Here is a 15,866-nt window from a genome sequence, read left to right as displayed (position 1 = left end):
GGCCAAATAACTCATTGTACATGCCTCATTTTGTTTATCCATCTGTTGATGGGCATTTGGGTGGTTTCCACCTTTTGGCTATTGTGAACAGTGCTAGGAATATTGACACACACGTGTCCAAATCCCTGCTTTCAATACTCCAGAGTATACACCAACAGTGGAATTGTTGCATAGTGCATATGTTTAACTTGACAAACCTTCAAACTGTTTTTCACAGTGGCTGCCCTATTTGACATTCCCACCAGCAGTACACAAGTGTTTCTGTTTCTTCACATCCTGCCATTCATTCTGAATCAGCAATACCACTAAGAATGTTGCTAGGGTAACCCCCATCTGGCTTCTGTACCAGCCACACATCTGGGGTCGCTCTACTGATGCAACTCCATAGAGGCAGAGGCTGTCTGTCCCCACACCCAGCACAGTGATTTCCACATCATACATGTCCAGTGAGCCCCTGAAAGGGGGCCCAAAGGAGCAAAACTACTCAAGAGATTGTTCCTTGGTCGTTTGACCTATGACTCTCTATCACCAGATATAGATGAGTGCTCCTTGGCCTACGGTCCCTGTGGCCAGCTATGCCATAACGTCCCAGGCTCTTACTCCTGTGCGTGTATTCAAGGTTACCAGCTCTATAATGGCACCAGTTGTCGAGTTACAGGTGAGTTTTGACACCCCAAGCAAAGCTTAAGCTTTATCGTGTTTTTAGCAGTAATAATAGATAGAAGTACTGTTCACTTTATGGTCTAGTATTAGAGGTGACTTAATTTTTTCCATAAAGAAGCTGGTATTACAACATTTCTTGGCCAATTCAAGTGTCAGTTGCTATTAGGTATCTTTATTTTTTTAAGTTTATTTATTAAAGTAACTTCTATATCTAACATGGGACTAGAACTCATGACCCCAAGAATCAAGAGTTGGATGTTCTCCTAACTGAGCCAGCTAGGCACTCATATTAAATGTCTTTAAAAGAACTTTTTCAATAGGCTATATGCCTAGGTTGCTCCAACGACCCCACTGATACGATCTTAATGTGGCCTGTGCTGCTTAAATGATGGGACAATTAATTCCATTTAGCTGCTGTGTATAAAGCATGGAGAGGACTTCTGTCTAGGTTGGGTAAGGCCTGAATCTGAAATCAAATAGACCAAACACTCCAAAGATGAGTGTGAACGTGTTGGAGTTCAGAGGAAGAATTGTGACTTAGGGTGATCTCTAAGTCTCCTCTGGACATCTCCTCTGGACACACCTGAGTCCAAACTTCAGGGATAAGTGGATTTTTTTTTGATAAGTGGATTTTTAAAAAGATTTTATTTATTTATTTATGAGAGACACACAGAGAGAGGCAGTGACATAGGCAGAGGGAGAAGTAGGCTCCCTGCAAGGAGCCTGATGTGGGACTTGATCCCGGACCCCGGGATCACACTCTGAGCTGAAGGCAGACTCTCAACTGCTGAGTGTCCCTGGCATAAGTGGATTTTAGCATGGGAGATGGGACAGCATCTTCAGTTAAAGAGAATGGCATGAAAGAAAGTGTCAAAGGAATGTGTCACTAGTCCTTTTCTACCCTCTTTTGCAGATGGTGCTGTTAAAATTCTTATAGCGGCAGGTAGAGAGCTTGGGGTCCTGGATCGAAGAACAGGCATCTATGAGCCCCTGATACCTATAAAATCGAGGCCTACTTCTGTTGCATATGATCTTGAGAGAAGTATGTACTTTTGGGTGGATGAAGTCATAAATGTATTCGTCCTTGGGAAGCCAAATTCAGTTCCTCTCTATCCAGGTATATTTCTTGATGTTAAGAGCCCTAGCTGCTGCTTTTTTTTTTTTTTTTTTTTTAAGATTTTATTTATTTGAGACAGAGAGAGCACTTGCATGTGCACACAAACAGGTAGGAAGGTCAGAGGAGAGAGAGAAGCAGACTCTGCTAAGCAGGGAGCCTGATGGCAAGCTCGATTTCAGGACCCTGAGATTGTGACCTGAGCTAAAGGCAGACACTTAATCGACTGAGCCACCCAGGCGCCCCAAGAGCCCTAACTTCTTAAAGCTACTTCAGCACTGTATAAGCAGCCTACGCATTCCTCTGGACATCTTCTGTGACTCACTTGTGAATCATGAGAATGTATACAATCCCAGTTGAGATAAAACCACACAATTTGGCTCAGCAGGGGCTTTGGTCGAGCATAACCAGAGATAGGAAATCACTATAAAGAAGCACCGAAGGTTTGGGGATGTGGTTTCAGTCCAAGGTTAGTCTCCGCTCCATCACTAGGTATCCGACTTTGAGCCGGTTGTTAACTCTTTGAAACCACTCTCAGTAAGGCGAAGGGGATAGCCTTTGTCTCATTGGGTAGGTGTGGGGATTCAAGTAGAATGGTACATGTGAGGAAGTGTTTGGCATTCTCTTGGGCAAAGAAGTCCTCTGCTAGGACTTAAGAGGTCCAATTCCTAGCAGTTCCCCTGAGACTTCTGGAATAGCTGTCACCCCAAAATGAGATGTTGCATTCTCTTGGGTTTCTGGGTTCTGCTTCTGCTAAGGTCCTTCTCCATCCCTACCACCCACTGTATCCTGGACATAGCACACCTCTGGCCCTCCTTCCCTGTGTCCCATTTGCCTCCTCATATAGCTCGAAATCAGAAGCTGTAGAAGAGTATAGGCCGAATATTTTTTTCAAGGCAAGAAGAAGGTAGAAGAATACAGGAACATAATACTGTCTCGTGTGTCCCCAGAACTTAAAACAGTGGACAGTATCTCTTTGGACTGGCTCACGGGACAGTTGTATTGGGCTAGCAGCTTCGCACGGGTTATCTGTGCTGGTTTGAGTGATGGTCGAGGTTATGTCAGAATCTTGGAAAAGGATCTGGTGCCCGAGCAGCTGATCGTGTTTCCCACAAAGAAGTAAGTAGTGTTTCTTTGAGATTGTATCCTAAATCATTGGTTATCTTAGACATTCCTTAGACATTGATAAGAGAACCCTTCAACATTTTCAACGTAGGTCTCATTTGCTCCAAAGATACCTTCATTTTAAGTCTAAATTGAATCCTATAGAGGCCAGCTTTTCAGTCCAGAGTCTGAGGGCAGAAACTCAAGGATTCTTAGCAGTGCGATGAATTGGGGCCTGTGCAAGAGCCCTAAGGGGGCCTGGATGTTCAGAACTGGATGTGTAGGGGGAGCGTGGGGACTGCTGTTAACACTTTGTGCTTGCGCTGTCCTCAGGTCCCTGTATTGGGTAAATCGTGGTAAGAAAGGCATGAGAACCATTGAAGCTGCAGGAATGGATGGCTCGGATCGGAAGGTGCTTGCAGCTGTCAACGTGGAGGAGCCAGTAGGGCTGACGCTTGACCACGTGGCCGGCAGGCTCTACTGGATCAGTGAATATAAAGAGGTACTGGAGAGAGGTCAGGGAGAAAAACGTTTTAGGAGGGGCTTGGTGCAACTGTGGGTAACTACAGAGTTCTCCTGAGTCTCGCATCAACACTGTGAGGTGGCTCCTGGCCACGAAGACAGACAAAAGCAAGCTATGACAGCATGGTCTCTTCGGGTAGAGCCCGACTAGATCAACATAGGTTGGGAGACTTAGTGTGAATTTCCTAAACACTGCAGTCAAACGTAGCATTGGGATTTCCTAGTAGCCTGGGTCATATTCTGTATTGTACCTGGGGTATAAAACCTTTTCACGTGGCAGACCGCCTCTTTGAAAGCATGTAGTTCAGTACTTCTTTCTTAGTACTTACTTACATTCCTATTTCTAGGCCTTAATATTACATTTGATTTTATCTTATTTTTGGAAGCATCAAACTGGCAGACCAGTATGATGTGGTGACTAAAAGCATAGGCTTGAGAGTCATAGTCTTTTTCTAAGACTTTAATTTTTTTAAAGATTTTATTTATTTGAGAGAGAGAAAGTGAGAGAGCATGGTGGGGAGGGGCAGAGGGAGAAAGAGAAGTAGACTCCCCACTAAGCAGGAATGGGACTCCATTCCAGGATCCTGGGATCATGACCTGAGCCAAAGGCCTGACACTTAACCAACTGAGCCACCCAGGCACCACGTTTTGTTTTGTTTTGTTTTTTAAGCAATCTCTACACCAGTGTGGGGCTCGAATTTACAACCCTGAGAATGAGAGTTGCATTCTCTACCAACTGAGTCAGGCAGGTGCTCCAAGAATCCTATTTTTATGTCTGTTACTTCAGCTATGATTTTGGCAATTTATGGCACCTCTCTGAGCTCCCACTGCCCTCTCTGTAGAGAGCTAGAATGCTTACCTCAACAAGCAGTTGGAGAGTGTGGGGAAAGGACTTGGTACAATGTCTGGATGCAGACAGTAAGTTATAGTAGCTACTTGTACAACATGCCTGTGACCCCAGTTTGTGCAAGAAGTGGTCCAGCAACTGGCTTTGGCATTAGCCTCCATGAATCCTAAAATGCTTTCATCTTTATCCAGTTGATAGCACGTGAAGGTGTTGAATGGGCATCCACGCAAGGGGCACACTGATGTTGGCATCTCTTGCTGATGCTGCCCTCCTCTCATGACTTTAACCCTTTAGTCCATAGAGACGGTAAACGTGGATGGCAGTGGAAGGCACACCTTTCCGGAGGTCTTCTTGGAAGATGACAATCCAATAGGACTGGCTGTATTTGAGAACTCTTTCTTCTGGGCAAATAAAATACAGCTGTTTCACACTTCACCCCACGTCCCCAAGGAGAGAGTGGTATTGCTCAATGCTTCCATATCTGCTTTCTCTGTCCTCCACAAATCCCAACAGCCCAAGGGTAGGTCACTGACATGCTCATTGTTAATTGTTGACCTAGAAGTTTTCTGTTCTTGGCAGAAAATTGAAGAAAGCCCAGCATCCTGTTTACATAGAAGAAAGTCAAATATTCATTGACTGGGAGTTAAAAGCTTTTGTTAATCAGAAATTATATGTCAGATTCAACTCAGATAATGCTTCTTAAGTGAGTTTGAGAGACTCATCGAAGCAGAGAGCTGAAACCACTAGCTTTTTCTAAAAGAATCTTCCTATCTGCAAGCCAGGCAGTCATTTTGCCTTAACTCTAGGGGAGAAGATGCTGTTGGTTGAAGACTTTTTGGCCTGAGCTTAATATGGATAAGTAATTGCCACTCACCGAGAGGGGATCATGGGAGTTTAAAGGTCAGCATGCCTAACCTAGAAGGTAATGAGTACACTGGGATTTCTCTTAAGGCAAAGCTAACTTAACTCTCCTTGAGTAGTAGTTGAATTAGTATAGATAATCCTGAAATTGTTTCTAATCTATTTCTATTTTAAAATAGGCAGATACCCTGCATGTGCTCCAGGCTCATGTAGCCACCTATGTCTCCTGTCCCCTGTCCATCCCAAGGGCTATAAGTGTGTTTGCCCAGAAGGAATGTTCCTTTTACCTTCTGGTACATGTAGTGGTAAGTATGCTGGGTGAAATGGGCTGGGCTCAAGGAGGTACATTCCATGGTAGCCCTAGAAATAATGTAGCTTCCATTTTGGGATCAATCACTTTTACACTGACAACCTTACTTTGATTAGTTCTTTTGTGTGTTAAAAACATATAAAACTTACTATTTTAACCACTTCCAAGTATCAAGTGGCATTGAGTACATTTATATGTTTGTGCAACTATCTCTACCATCCATTTCCAGAGCTCTTTCATTTCTTTAAAAAAAAAAAGTTATTTATTTTAGAAGGATCATGCGGGCAGAGGGAGAGGGAGAGAGAGAATCCCAAGCAGACTCCTCATTGAGAGAAGAGCCTGAAGTGAGGCTTATTAACCTCATGGACTTGAGGTCATGACCTGAGCTGAAATCAAGAGTTGGACACCTAACCAACTGAGCCACACAGGCGCCCCCTCCAGAACTTTTTCATCTTTCTCAACTGAAGCTTTATACCTGTTAAGCAATAACTTCCCATTCCTCTCCCCTCCTCCAACCCTAGACCACCATTCTACTTTCTGTATGAGTATGACTACTTTAGAAATCTCATATAAGTGGATTCCTACCATATTTTTCCTTTTGTTACTGGCTGATTTTACCTAGCATACTATCTTTAAGGTTCATACATGTTGTAATATGTGTCAGAATTTCCTTTATTTTTAAGGTTGAATCACCATTTATACTATATTTGGTTTCTCCATCCATCAATGAATAGTTGGTTTTGATTGATTTTATTTATTAAATATTTTATTTATTTATTCATGAGAGAGACAGAGTAAGACAAAAACACAGGCAGAGGGAGACAGAGGCTCTCTGTGGGGATCCTGTTGTGGAACTCGATTCCAGGACCCTGGGATCATGACTTGACCTGAAGGCAGATGCTCAACCACTAAGTCACCCAGGTGTCCCTGGGTTTGACTGATTTTAAAGCAGGGAGAAATAGCTTACACCACTCAGTTTTACCCAACAATTAAGTTGGTATGAGGAAGAAATCCTCCATAGTCTTATGACTATTGTGTATTCTGACTTAGGTTTGTAAGCAGATTCTACTTCAATATTGTTAGCGTAAATTCTTCATGTTGTTTTGTCTTTCAAATATTAAAGCTTATAATCTCCATTGAACATCTTTATCCAAGTTACATTTTTTTTGGAAAAATTGTATTTATTTGAGAGACAGAGAGAGGGGCACCTGGGTAGCTCAGTCTTTGGCTCAGGTCAAGATCTGGGGTCCTGGGATTGAGTCCTACATCGGGCTCCCTGCAAGGAGCCTGCTTCTCCCTCTGCCTCTGTCTCTGCCTCTCTCTGGGTGTCTCCCATGAATAAGCACATAGAATCTTAAAGAGAATAAGTGTGTACAAGTAGGAGGAGGGGCAGAAGGAGAGAGAGAATCTCGAGCTTCATCTCACAATCCTGAAGTTATGACCTGAGCCAAAACTAGGAGTTAGATACTTAACCAATTGAGCCATCCAGATGCCCCCCAAATCACTTTTTTCTAATGAACACTCAGGTTTTAAGAAGGATAAATGATGTAAATATGTTCATGTTCTAACCCCCTTTTAAAGAACACAATTCTCGGGGGTAGCCACTGAATGTGATCATGGTGTATATAACATGCTGTTGTGCCAAATTCAGGACTTCAGCTTAAGTTGTATCTTGAACATTATATATATATATAACCTTAAGTTAAACACCTAAGTAACTTTTTTAAAAGATTTTATTTATTCATAAGAGACAGAGAGAGAGAGAAAGGCAGAGACACAGGCAGAAGGAGAAGCAGGCTCCACGCAGAGAGCCTGATGCTCAACCAATGAGCCACCCAGGCGTCCCTAGTAACTTTTAAAAAAAGGCAATCAAGGGGCGCCTGGGTGGCTCAGTTGGTTAAACAATGTCTTTAGCTCAGGTCATGATGCTGGTATCCTGGAATAGAGCCCTATGTCAGGCTCCCTGCTCAATGGGGAGCCTGCTTCTTCCTTTCTCTTTCCCTCCCTCTGCTCATGCTTTCTCTTGCTCTCTTCCAAATAAACAAATAAAATCTTTTTAAAAAAATAAAAATAAGAAGGCAATTGAATTTAAAATTCTTTTTGCTGAGATTTGTATGCCATGAGCAAGGATTTGAGGACATTACTGAATCCAGTGGGGCACCATCCCAGCCCTAATCCTTGTGGTCCTGTGTTAACCTTTTAGCAAAAATTTGAAAGACTCAGTGCCTTGGGAAAGCAGAGCAATGCTTCATTTGCCCAGATGACTCCCTTCTCTAAGGAAGCTAGGGCATTCATGTTGTATATGTGCTTCAGAAGTGAGCTTGATAAGACCCCTTTCTAGGTGTACCTCAGCTGGAAAGATTGGCCAAGAAAGGAGCATGGGGTTTATCTGACAAATGGCCAAACAGCAAATCTCTCCTCTTTCTTGGTAGAGTTAAAGCTTGTGTTTTCTTCTGGCAAACGTCTCTACTTGTTGAAAGTTGGTTTTATGGGAACTGCTATAGAGAGAACCCTAGTTCAAGAGCATCCTAGGAACATCTATTTACTGGATATTGACTGGAAAAGAAATCTTATCTACTGGACAAATGCTCAGGGACAGCTATTCTGCTCAACTGGCTATTCAGGAGAAAAGCAAGAGATTTGGACAGAGCATACAGGTAAGCTGGGTGGGTATTTTGGATTTTCCCCTTTATTTTCTGGCTCTAAAATTAACTAGAGCCAAAAGAAACAAACAAACAAAAATCTACCTGTTCCTGATCTGAGTCAACCTTAATGCCAAAGAACCATTTTAACCTAATTTAAATACAAACTGTCTGACTTACCCTTATACTGAGGAGAGGTGCACAGGCCCGTTAAGAGGCTACCATAACTTGGGAAATCCTAGGGTCAGTGATAAGTTTTTTGAAATTCTATTTTTCTGGCCTTAAGTTTGGGTGGGATAGAAATAGACCTTAAATATTTCAATTTTGCATTGCAGATTTTTCTTGCACTAATTTAGAAGTCATTTGCAATGCAGATTTCTGAGAGAACTAGCAAGAAATTTTCTTAATGTGGTAATATATATTTTCTCTCCTCCCACACTGCTGAATGGCACAGCCCATCCTTAGCACCCTGTACTCCACATAAAGGCAAACATCTACTTATAAAAGGGAACTGGAGCTAGAGCTTAGGGTGAGTAATTTGATTTCTGAATGTCTGTGCCCTGTGTACTCTAAGTACCAATGATACGCTTTACTACAAGAAGCACCATATTGAAATGCATGTTCCTGAGACATCCTTCAGAGTAGTGGACTTTACTGAGTCCTGTGGGCAAGCACAGGAACTTCTAGTACCTACCTCAGAGAACTTTCAGGAAAAAGTGAAATGAGCAACGTCCTTGTAATACATCTGATGGCTGTCTGAGGAAACTCATGATTTTGAGTTTCTTCCCATTTCTCCTCACCAGTTAAAATGCCACCTTCACTCCACTGTTTAATCTTAGCTATTAGATTTCTGTGTTAGAATGATCACATCAAAGATTTGGAAGGAACTGGAAATTACATTTGAGCTGACTTTCTAGTGTGGAATGTTGAGACCCTGTGGTAGATGGCTCTGAAAAAAAAAAAACTATATCTATATATCTTTATATCTATATCTATATCTATATCTATATCCCTGGTTACTGGCACAGAGACCCTAAGACCTTTGTAACTTCCTGAATGATAGCATCTGACACAGAGCTCCCCTAAGTTCTTTGGAATTTTCTAGGTGATAGGAAGAGCTTGGTTTGAATGAAGCAAATTTGGTGGGGTCTGCAATGCAATGCAAAATTGAATTTAAGGTACTCGGACTTGAGGCTAGAAAAAAAAATTAAAAACCTTCCCACTAAACATAAAATAAAATAAAATAAAATAAAATAAAAATAATAAATAAATAAATAAATAAATAAATAAATAAATAAATAAACAAACAAACAAACAACAACAACAAAAACCTTACCACTGACCCTGGGAGGTTGTTTACCAGAAGGACCAAACCATGACAAAGCTTAGAACTTTCAGCCCCACTTTCTGTTCTCTGGAGAGGGGAGAGGGGCTGGAAATGGAATCTGTGATCAATCATGCATATGTTATGAAGCCTCCATGAAATCCCCAAAGTAAGGGGGTTTGGTAAGCTTCTGGACTGGTGGTATACTCCATCTCCATGGGAAAAAAAGCTCCTACTTGTGAGCCCTTTGGATATTGCCCTATGGATCTTTGTCCAGCTATTCATTTGTATCTTTCATGGAATAAACTAGTGAATGTGTTTCCCTCAGTTCTGTGAGCCATTCTAGCAAACTATCAAACTCAGGGGGGTTGTAGGAAACCTGATTTAGAGCCAGTGGATCAGAGTACAGGTAACAACCCAGACTTGTGATTGGCATCAGAAGTGGGGGCAGTCTTGGGATGGAGCCCTTAAGCTGTGGGGTCTGATGCCAGCTCCAGGAGGACAGTGTCAGAACTGACTTGTAGGACATTTGGCTACTGTCGCAGAATTGCTTGGTGTAGGGAAACCCCTCGGACCCCCACATCTGGTGTCAGAAGCGTTGGAAGAGTAAAGGAGCCATACGGGTGTGTTTTTCCCTGTACAGTGGCTGAAAGCTTGACAAAGCCAGGCAGGCCCTTCACAACAGGTATCAGGCTGGTTACTAGCTATCTGGACTTGTTTGCAGATCTCAGGGCCTTCTTAATGCCCACGAGCATGCAGCTTTCAGCTTACCCTTACATCAGAGGGTGCTAATACCAGTGTTTTCTCTCCTTTAAAAAAAACATTTTATTTATTTTAGAGAGAAAAAAAGAGCACACAAGCAGGGGGAGCAGCAGGTAGAGGGAGAGGGAGAAGCAGACTCCCTGCTGAGCAGAGAGCCCAATGTGGGGCTTGATTCCAAGACCCTGAGACCATGACCTGAGCTGAAGGCAGATGCTTAACTGACTGAACCACCCTACTTTCTCTTTTTTTTCTAAAAAAAATTAAAAAGGGGGATTTACTTATTAGAGAGCATGTGCACGTGAGCACACGGCAGGTGGAGCAGAGGGAGAGAGATACTTAGGCAGAGTGTATGCTAAGTGTGGAGCTCAATGTGGGGCTTGATCTCATGACCCAGAGATCACAACCTGAGTCAAAACCAAGAGTTAGATGCTTAATCACCTCTGCCACCCGGGTGCTCCAGTGTTTTCTCTTAAATAAGTAATCTTGTCCTCATTAAAAATTGAGGCTGGGAAATACAGAGGAGATTGCTAATAAAAAAAAATGAAAAGGCTTCAAAATTCTGTTTTAGGAAAAAGTACATGTCTTAAGAACCCTGCATAGAGGGAGCCACCTGGGTGGCTCAGTTGGTTGGGCATCTGCCTTCAACTCAGGTCATGATCCCAGGGTCCTGGGATTGGGCTCCACGTTGGGCTCCCTGCTCAGTGAGGAACCTCCTCCTCTTTCTCCCTCTGCCAGCCGCTCCCCCTGCTTGTGTGCTCTCTCTGTCTCTGTCAAATAACTAACTAACTTACTTAAAAAAAAAAAAAAGAGGAATAACCTGCATAGAATCACTCAAAGAGGGGCACTGGGTAGCTCAGTGGTTGAGCATCTCTGCCTTCAGCTCTGGTCATGATCCCGGGGTCCTGGGATCGAGTCCCATGTTGGGCTCCCTGCAGGAGCCTGCTTCTCCCTCTATGTCTCTGCCTCTCTCTCTGTGTCTCTCATGAATAAATAAAATCAAAAAAAAAAAAAAAGAATTGCTCAAAGAATATTCTGTGGCCCTGACAACTGGGCATTCAACCTTGAATCTGCACAGTACCAGTTAAATCTAATGCCAGAGAGAGAGTGCATCTTCCGTGCAGATGGCAGGGCCCAAAGGAGAAGAGAGAAGCTCAGCTGGGTGTGACCAGTCTTTTCTTCCTAGCTGGCCCCCTTTATGTCCCTTCTTTCCTGGAGTGACTTAAGGAATGTGGAGGACACTTCTATGCAATTTCCTCCCCATGAAAACGTGAGGAATAGTAAGACCTCCCACCCTAACACCCAGGAAGTAGAAAGAACTAGAACACATGAAGCCTGTGTGTAGTGGCTTCTCCATTCCACTATCCACGCCCCAGTTTCATGGCTTGTCTGTTTGTCAACCTGCCTGGTAGTTAACATTTGAGTTCTTAAATATATCCCAGCACACCACTCAGTATTCTCTTGAGAACCAGCTCTCTGGGCGGGGGTGGGGGTGGGTGGGAGATGTGTGCGTATATACAGTATATATGTTTGTAATAAAGCTTAACTGTTAGAAAGGTGGTAACACAATTTACAAATATAGCATTGTTATAAACTTCATATAGCCACATGATTTTCAGATTGGCTACCCATCTGAAAGTATTCAGAATTTAAAAAGCTGTTTATAGTTGCAATTCAATCAGGATTTAACAGAATCCAACTTGAATAAATGCTTGATTGCTATCTGGTTTGCTAGACAAGTTGCTGCCATCACCGAGTAAATACCGTCCTTACCGTAATGTTGTTTTGACACTTGTTTCTGTAAACAAGTAAAAAGTGCAGCAGCGAAGACTAATTGGAATTAGTTTATTGACATAAAAGACTTATTTGTGGATTTGGATAATCGTTTTTCAAATACTAGGAAAACATTTTCCCAACTTTTGTGATATTTAAAATGTAATGGCTGTAGATGTGACACATGTAAGTTTTAACTCGTAATATCAACATTTTTCTTTACCTCTTAAGTCCAGACCAGGAGTTGTCAACCTCTTTCTATAAAAGGCCAGATATTAAATATTTTAGCCTGATGGGACATGCTGCAATTGTATCTCAAAGGAGCCATAGACCATATTTGCACGAATGACCATGGAGTGTCCCACCAGAATTTACGTAAACAGACTTCAGGCTGAAATTGGCCTGAAAGGGCCACTGTTGGTCAGTCCCTCATCTAGAAAACAAAACCTAAAAACAAATCAAGCCCTGATTTGGAGCATTTGCTCATTTCTCTGGTTAAAAATACTCCCACAGCGCCAGATTTCAAGCTCCCAATGTAATGTCACTTAATAGGAGTTAGGAAGGGGTGTGCGGTAAATGCAGGAAATGATGACTTGAGTATTTTCGTTTCAAATACAATTAAGTTAATGTAACTAGGTTTGGACAGCAAGCTTGCAGCAGTCCTGCGTTTGACAGCTGGCCGTTCCCAGCTTGTGCAAACTAGCTCCCACATACCACTATAAAATAATGGATCCTATCCTAAACTATTCATAGGTACAAACTCCAATCCTCAAAACAGGGAAGCACTGTGTTCCTATCATGCATTTACAGAAACTGAGGCCCAGTAATTAGCTGACACCTTATTTTGGAATGTTTCAAAAATGTCAATCTGGCTTGCTAGCCTAATGCTGCTCTTAACTTTCATGCTATACTGCACCCCAGAGTAGGTACTACCTAGCTGAGACCCAGTTGTGCAGCTCTGGTGGGTGAGATGGGAGTAGGGAGTGCTTGGTGGGTTAGCACCCAACTCTGTTGCACTTACAGGCTGCCACTATGTGGCTTTTCTATACTTGGTGCCTATCCCATGTGTGTCTCCTAGCGATAGGTCTCCCCACTACCATCCATTCTACCCGTGACCTTTCATACTCCTGCTGTGTTAACACTTCACCCAGTCTCTGCTTTCCCATAGCAGTTTCAGTCCTAGGAACGTGCTGTATAATTGATTGATTTTCATACTTAACTGATGAAGAGGGATGTGAATCCAAAGTTGCCAGCCTGCATTCAAATGTAAGCATTGCCACTTAGATACCTAACTTAGAAAAGATGGAGAATATCTCCCTTACCAGCTGGTTGTAAGGATCGCATGAGCTCGTGTGACAGAGAAGATGCTGGAACCAGAGTAGGCAGGATGGGACTCCTCAGGTGAATGAAACATGGAAGCTTGTTAGGGACCAGTCTTCGCCTCCCTCCTAGCGTCTCCCTTCCACTCTTGACCCAAAATGTTAAGACTGCGCATGAATATATTTGAACATCCTTTCCAATGGGAGTCACTTTTCCCCGTCACAGTCTGCTCGGCAAGTGTGGACATAGCCACTGGAAACTTGTACTGGCTGCCCTGTGACCGAAGTGCTATCCAGAAGACCAGAGTCACTGGTGCAGACACACAGACCCTCTATAGAACAGGCGGCATCATACTGCATCTTCTTCTCGACTGGCCAAAGAGAGTGCTCTACTGGGTAGAGAGTGGGAAACACTTGCAAAGTATGACCCTCGCTGGCAAAAATAGACAGCAAGTATGGATGGGCACCTGGACGGCAGACACCCACATGGCCTTAGATCTTGGCTCGTCTAGCATCCTCTGGACGACCAAAGGGTCAGGTAAGTTAGAAGGAGCTGGGGAATGGTGGTGAGAGTTGCTCCAGCAGGAGGATTCTGGTCATTCCTAGAACCAGCTAGACCTAGGCCTGAATTCTGGCCTTCACAGTTAAAGCTTGAGCACACACCCCTTGCCTCAAACCCGGTTTCATTTCTAAGTCTAGGATTCTGACCGAAAAAGTAGAAAACTTCAGAGCTAACGTACCCATAGCCTGTTGTTCAGAACGTGTTTCTATTTCCACGAGCAGAAGTAGCAGGACCCAACCTGGCATTGCCAATGAAGCAGAGGTGCCTTGGTTACACTTGAGACCAGATACAACTTCTACCTTACAGCTGACCCTGATGGTCTTCTCAGCCAGGAGCCCTCCCAACAGCTGGCACTTGGGCAGGAGACTGTGTTAGCATCCTGCATGAAGGACAGTAAAGGCACACCCGGTGCTCCCACCTGGCAGATCTTGCTGTCCCGGAGCTTTAATACTCCCCGGGACTATCTTTACCTATGAAATTCGATAGGAAGAATCTGTGCTTATTTTCATTTGGAGTCATTGAACTCCAATCGCATGGTACCCATGTCCCAGCCACCACCACCCCACTGTCACAGGTTACTTGTTCTCTGTCAGCTTGTAAGAACTTGACTCTTCCTTAGGGTTGCAAAGTCTGAGTCTCCTAAAAAATAGAACGTACACTTTGAACAAGACCTGGAGTGATGGCATTGTAGCAGCTCACGAGCCCTACCTGGTGACCCTGCAGAGAGGAGCCCTCCTGCTATGGAACAGGAAGACGCTGGAGCCCTTCTCACTGTCAAAAGAGCCATACGTACGGAAAATGATCATCCTGGCGGAGAATCAGCAGGTTTCAGGCGAGTCTTCCTCTGTGGGGTTCTTCTTTGAATCCACTTTGCCTCTCATCAGTATGTTTCCAGTGGGTAAAATCCTGGGTATCTTTGTATTGGCAGTTGTGCTGGCCCACAGTTCAGCCGGCCTTCTCCCTAACCTGACCTTAACACTGGAAGAGTAAGAATCATCTGACACGTTTCTGAAAGTTGCTAAATGACACAGACCCCAAGCAAAATTCCAAGTTTTTTTTTTAAGATTTTAAAAATTTATTTATACATGAGAGACACAGAAAGGCAGAGACACAGGCAGAGGGAGAAGCAGGCTCCCCATGGGAAGCCCGATGCGGACTCCATTCCAGGACCCCAGGATCATGACCTGAGCCAAAGGCAGACACTGAACCACCCAGGCATCCCAAAACTCCAAGAAATTTGCGTATCAGAACCCCTTTGGGAAATCCTCTTGTACATTAGCATATTAAACATCTTAATTGGGCAATAAGGAGATCCATTTGATTTGTCCTAAACCACTTTCCCAAACATTTTACTGAGGACCCCCTTCCCCTGTAGCAGCAACATCTCATGGAGGATCCTTTGCGAAGCTGCTCTTCTGGGGCCGTGGATACCAGGAAAAGCCCTTCCTTCCTGCTGTTAAAGTTACACCTGTAGTCGTTTTTGTTTTTACATTTTTTGAATTTAAATTCAGTTTGCCAACATGTAGTATAACACCCGGTGCTCCTCCCATCCAGTGTCCTCCTCATTGCCCACCCCCCAGTTACCCTGTCCCCCCACCCACTCTCATCCCCTCCTATAACCCTTTGTTTGTTTCCCAGAGTTAGGAGAGTCTCATGGTTTGTCTTGCTCTCTAATTTTTTCCACTCAGTTGCACTGTAGTTTTTTAAGGCTGCTTTGTTTCTTTTCACATAAGCCTTTGGCCAGGACGAGAGCCAAAAAAAAAAAAAAAAAAAAAAATCTGATCCTGGATCTTGTGGCAGAAAAAGAAGAAATCCTATCTCACAGGATTCTGGCGGGGGCGGGGGGGGGGGGCGCTTTGTCAGCAAAAGCATTCAGAAGTCCAAAGGAAGAGTAGAGGCAGAGAGGGAACAGACTCCTCTCTCCTACGGGCCCACTCTAGAATCCTCCCTCGCCCTCTTCTTTCTGAGCCACCTTACCTTTTGATTCATTGGTGCCTGGTTTCACCTGATCTTCAGGGCTAAGAAACATTAAGCATGGAAACCTATTTCTTTGGGGGTAGAGGTGT

General features: G+C 43.6%; 1 protein-coding gene across 2 annotated transcripts in view; it reads left to right on the top strand.

Annotated features, from left to right (window-relative positions):
- The window catches only part of LOC144284448 (low-density lipoprotein receptor-related protein 2-like), a 43,522-nt gene that overhangs the window by 8,262 nt on the left and 19,394 nt on the right, over nt 1-15,866 (top strand). For both annotated transcript variants that reach the window (XM_077848987.1, XM_077848986.1), the window contains exons 7-15: nt 533-658; nt 1,577-1,780; nt 2,728-2,896; nt 3,215-3,383; nt 4,545-4,770; nt 5,291-5,416; nt 7,854-8,078; nt 13,465-13,776; nt 14,420-14,632. In XM_077848987.1, the coding sequence (XP_077705113.1) occupies nt 533-658; nt 1,577-1,780; nt 2,728-2,896; nt 3,215-3,383; nt 4,545-4,770; nt 5,291-5,416; nt 7,854-8,078; nt 13,465-13,776; nt 14,420-14,632 (1,770 nt within the window). The remainder of the gene's footprint in view (nt 1-532; nt 659-1,576; nt 1,781-2,727; nt 2,897-3,214; nt 3,384-4,544; nt 4,771-5,290; nt 5,417-7,853; nt 8,079-13,464; nt 13,777-14,419; nt 14,633-15,866) is intronic.

The sequence above is a fragment of the Canis aureus genome, chromosome 15 (genome assembly GCF_053574225.1).
Source record: "Canis aureus isolate CA01 chromosome 15, VMU_Caureus_v.1.0, whole genome shotgun sequence".
NCBI lineage: Eukaryota > Metazoa > Chordata > Mammalia > Carnivora > Canidae > Canis > Canis aureus.
The sequence above is the reverse complement of the archived record's forward strand: the minus strand, read 5'-3'. Positions and strand labels throughout refer to the sequence as shown.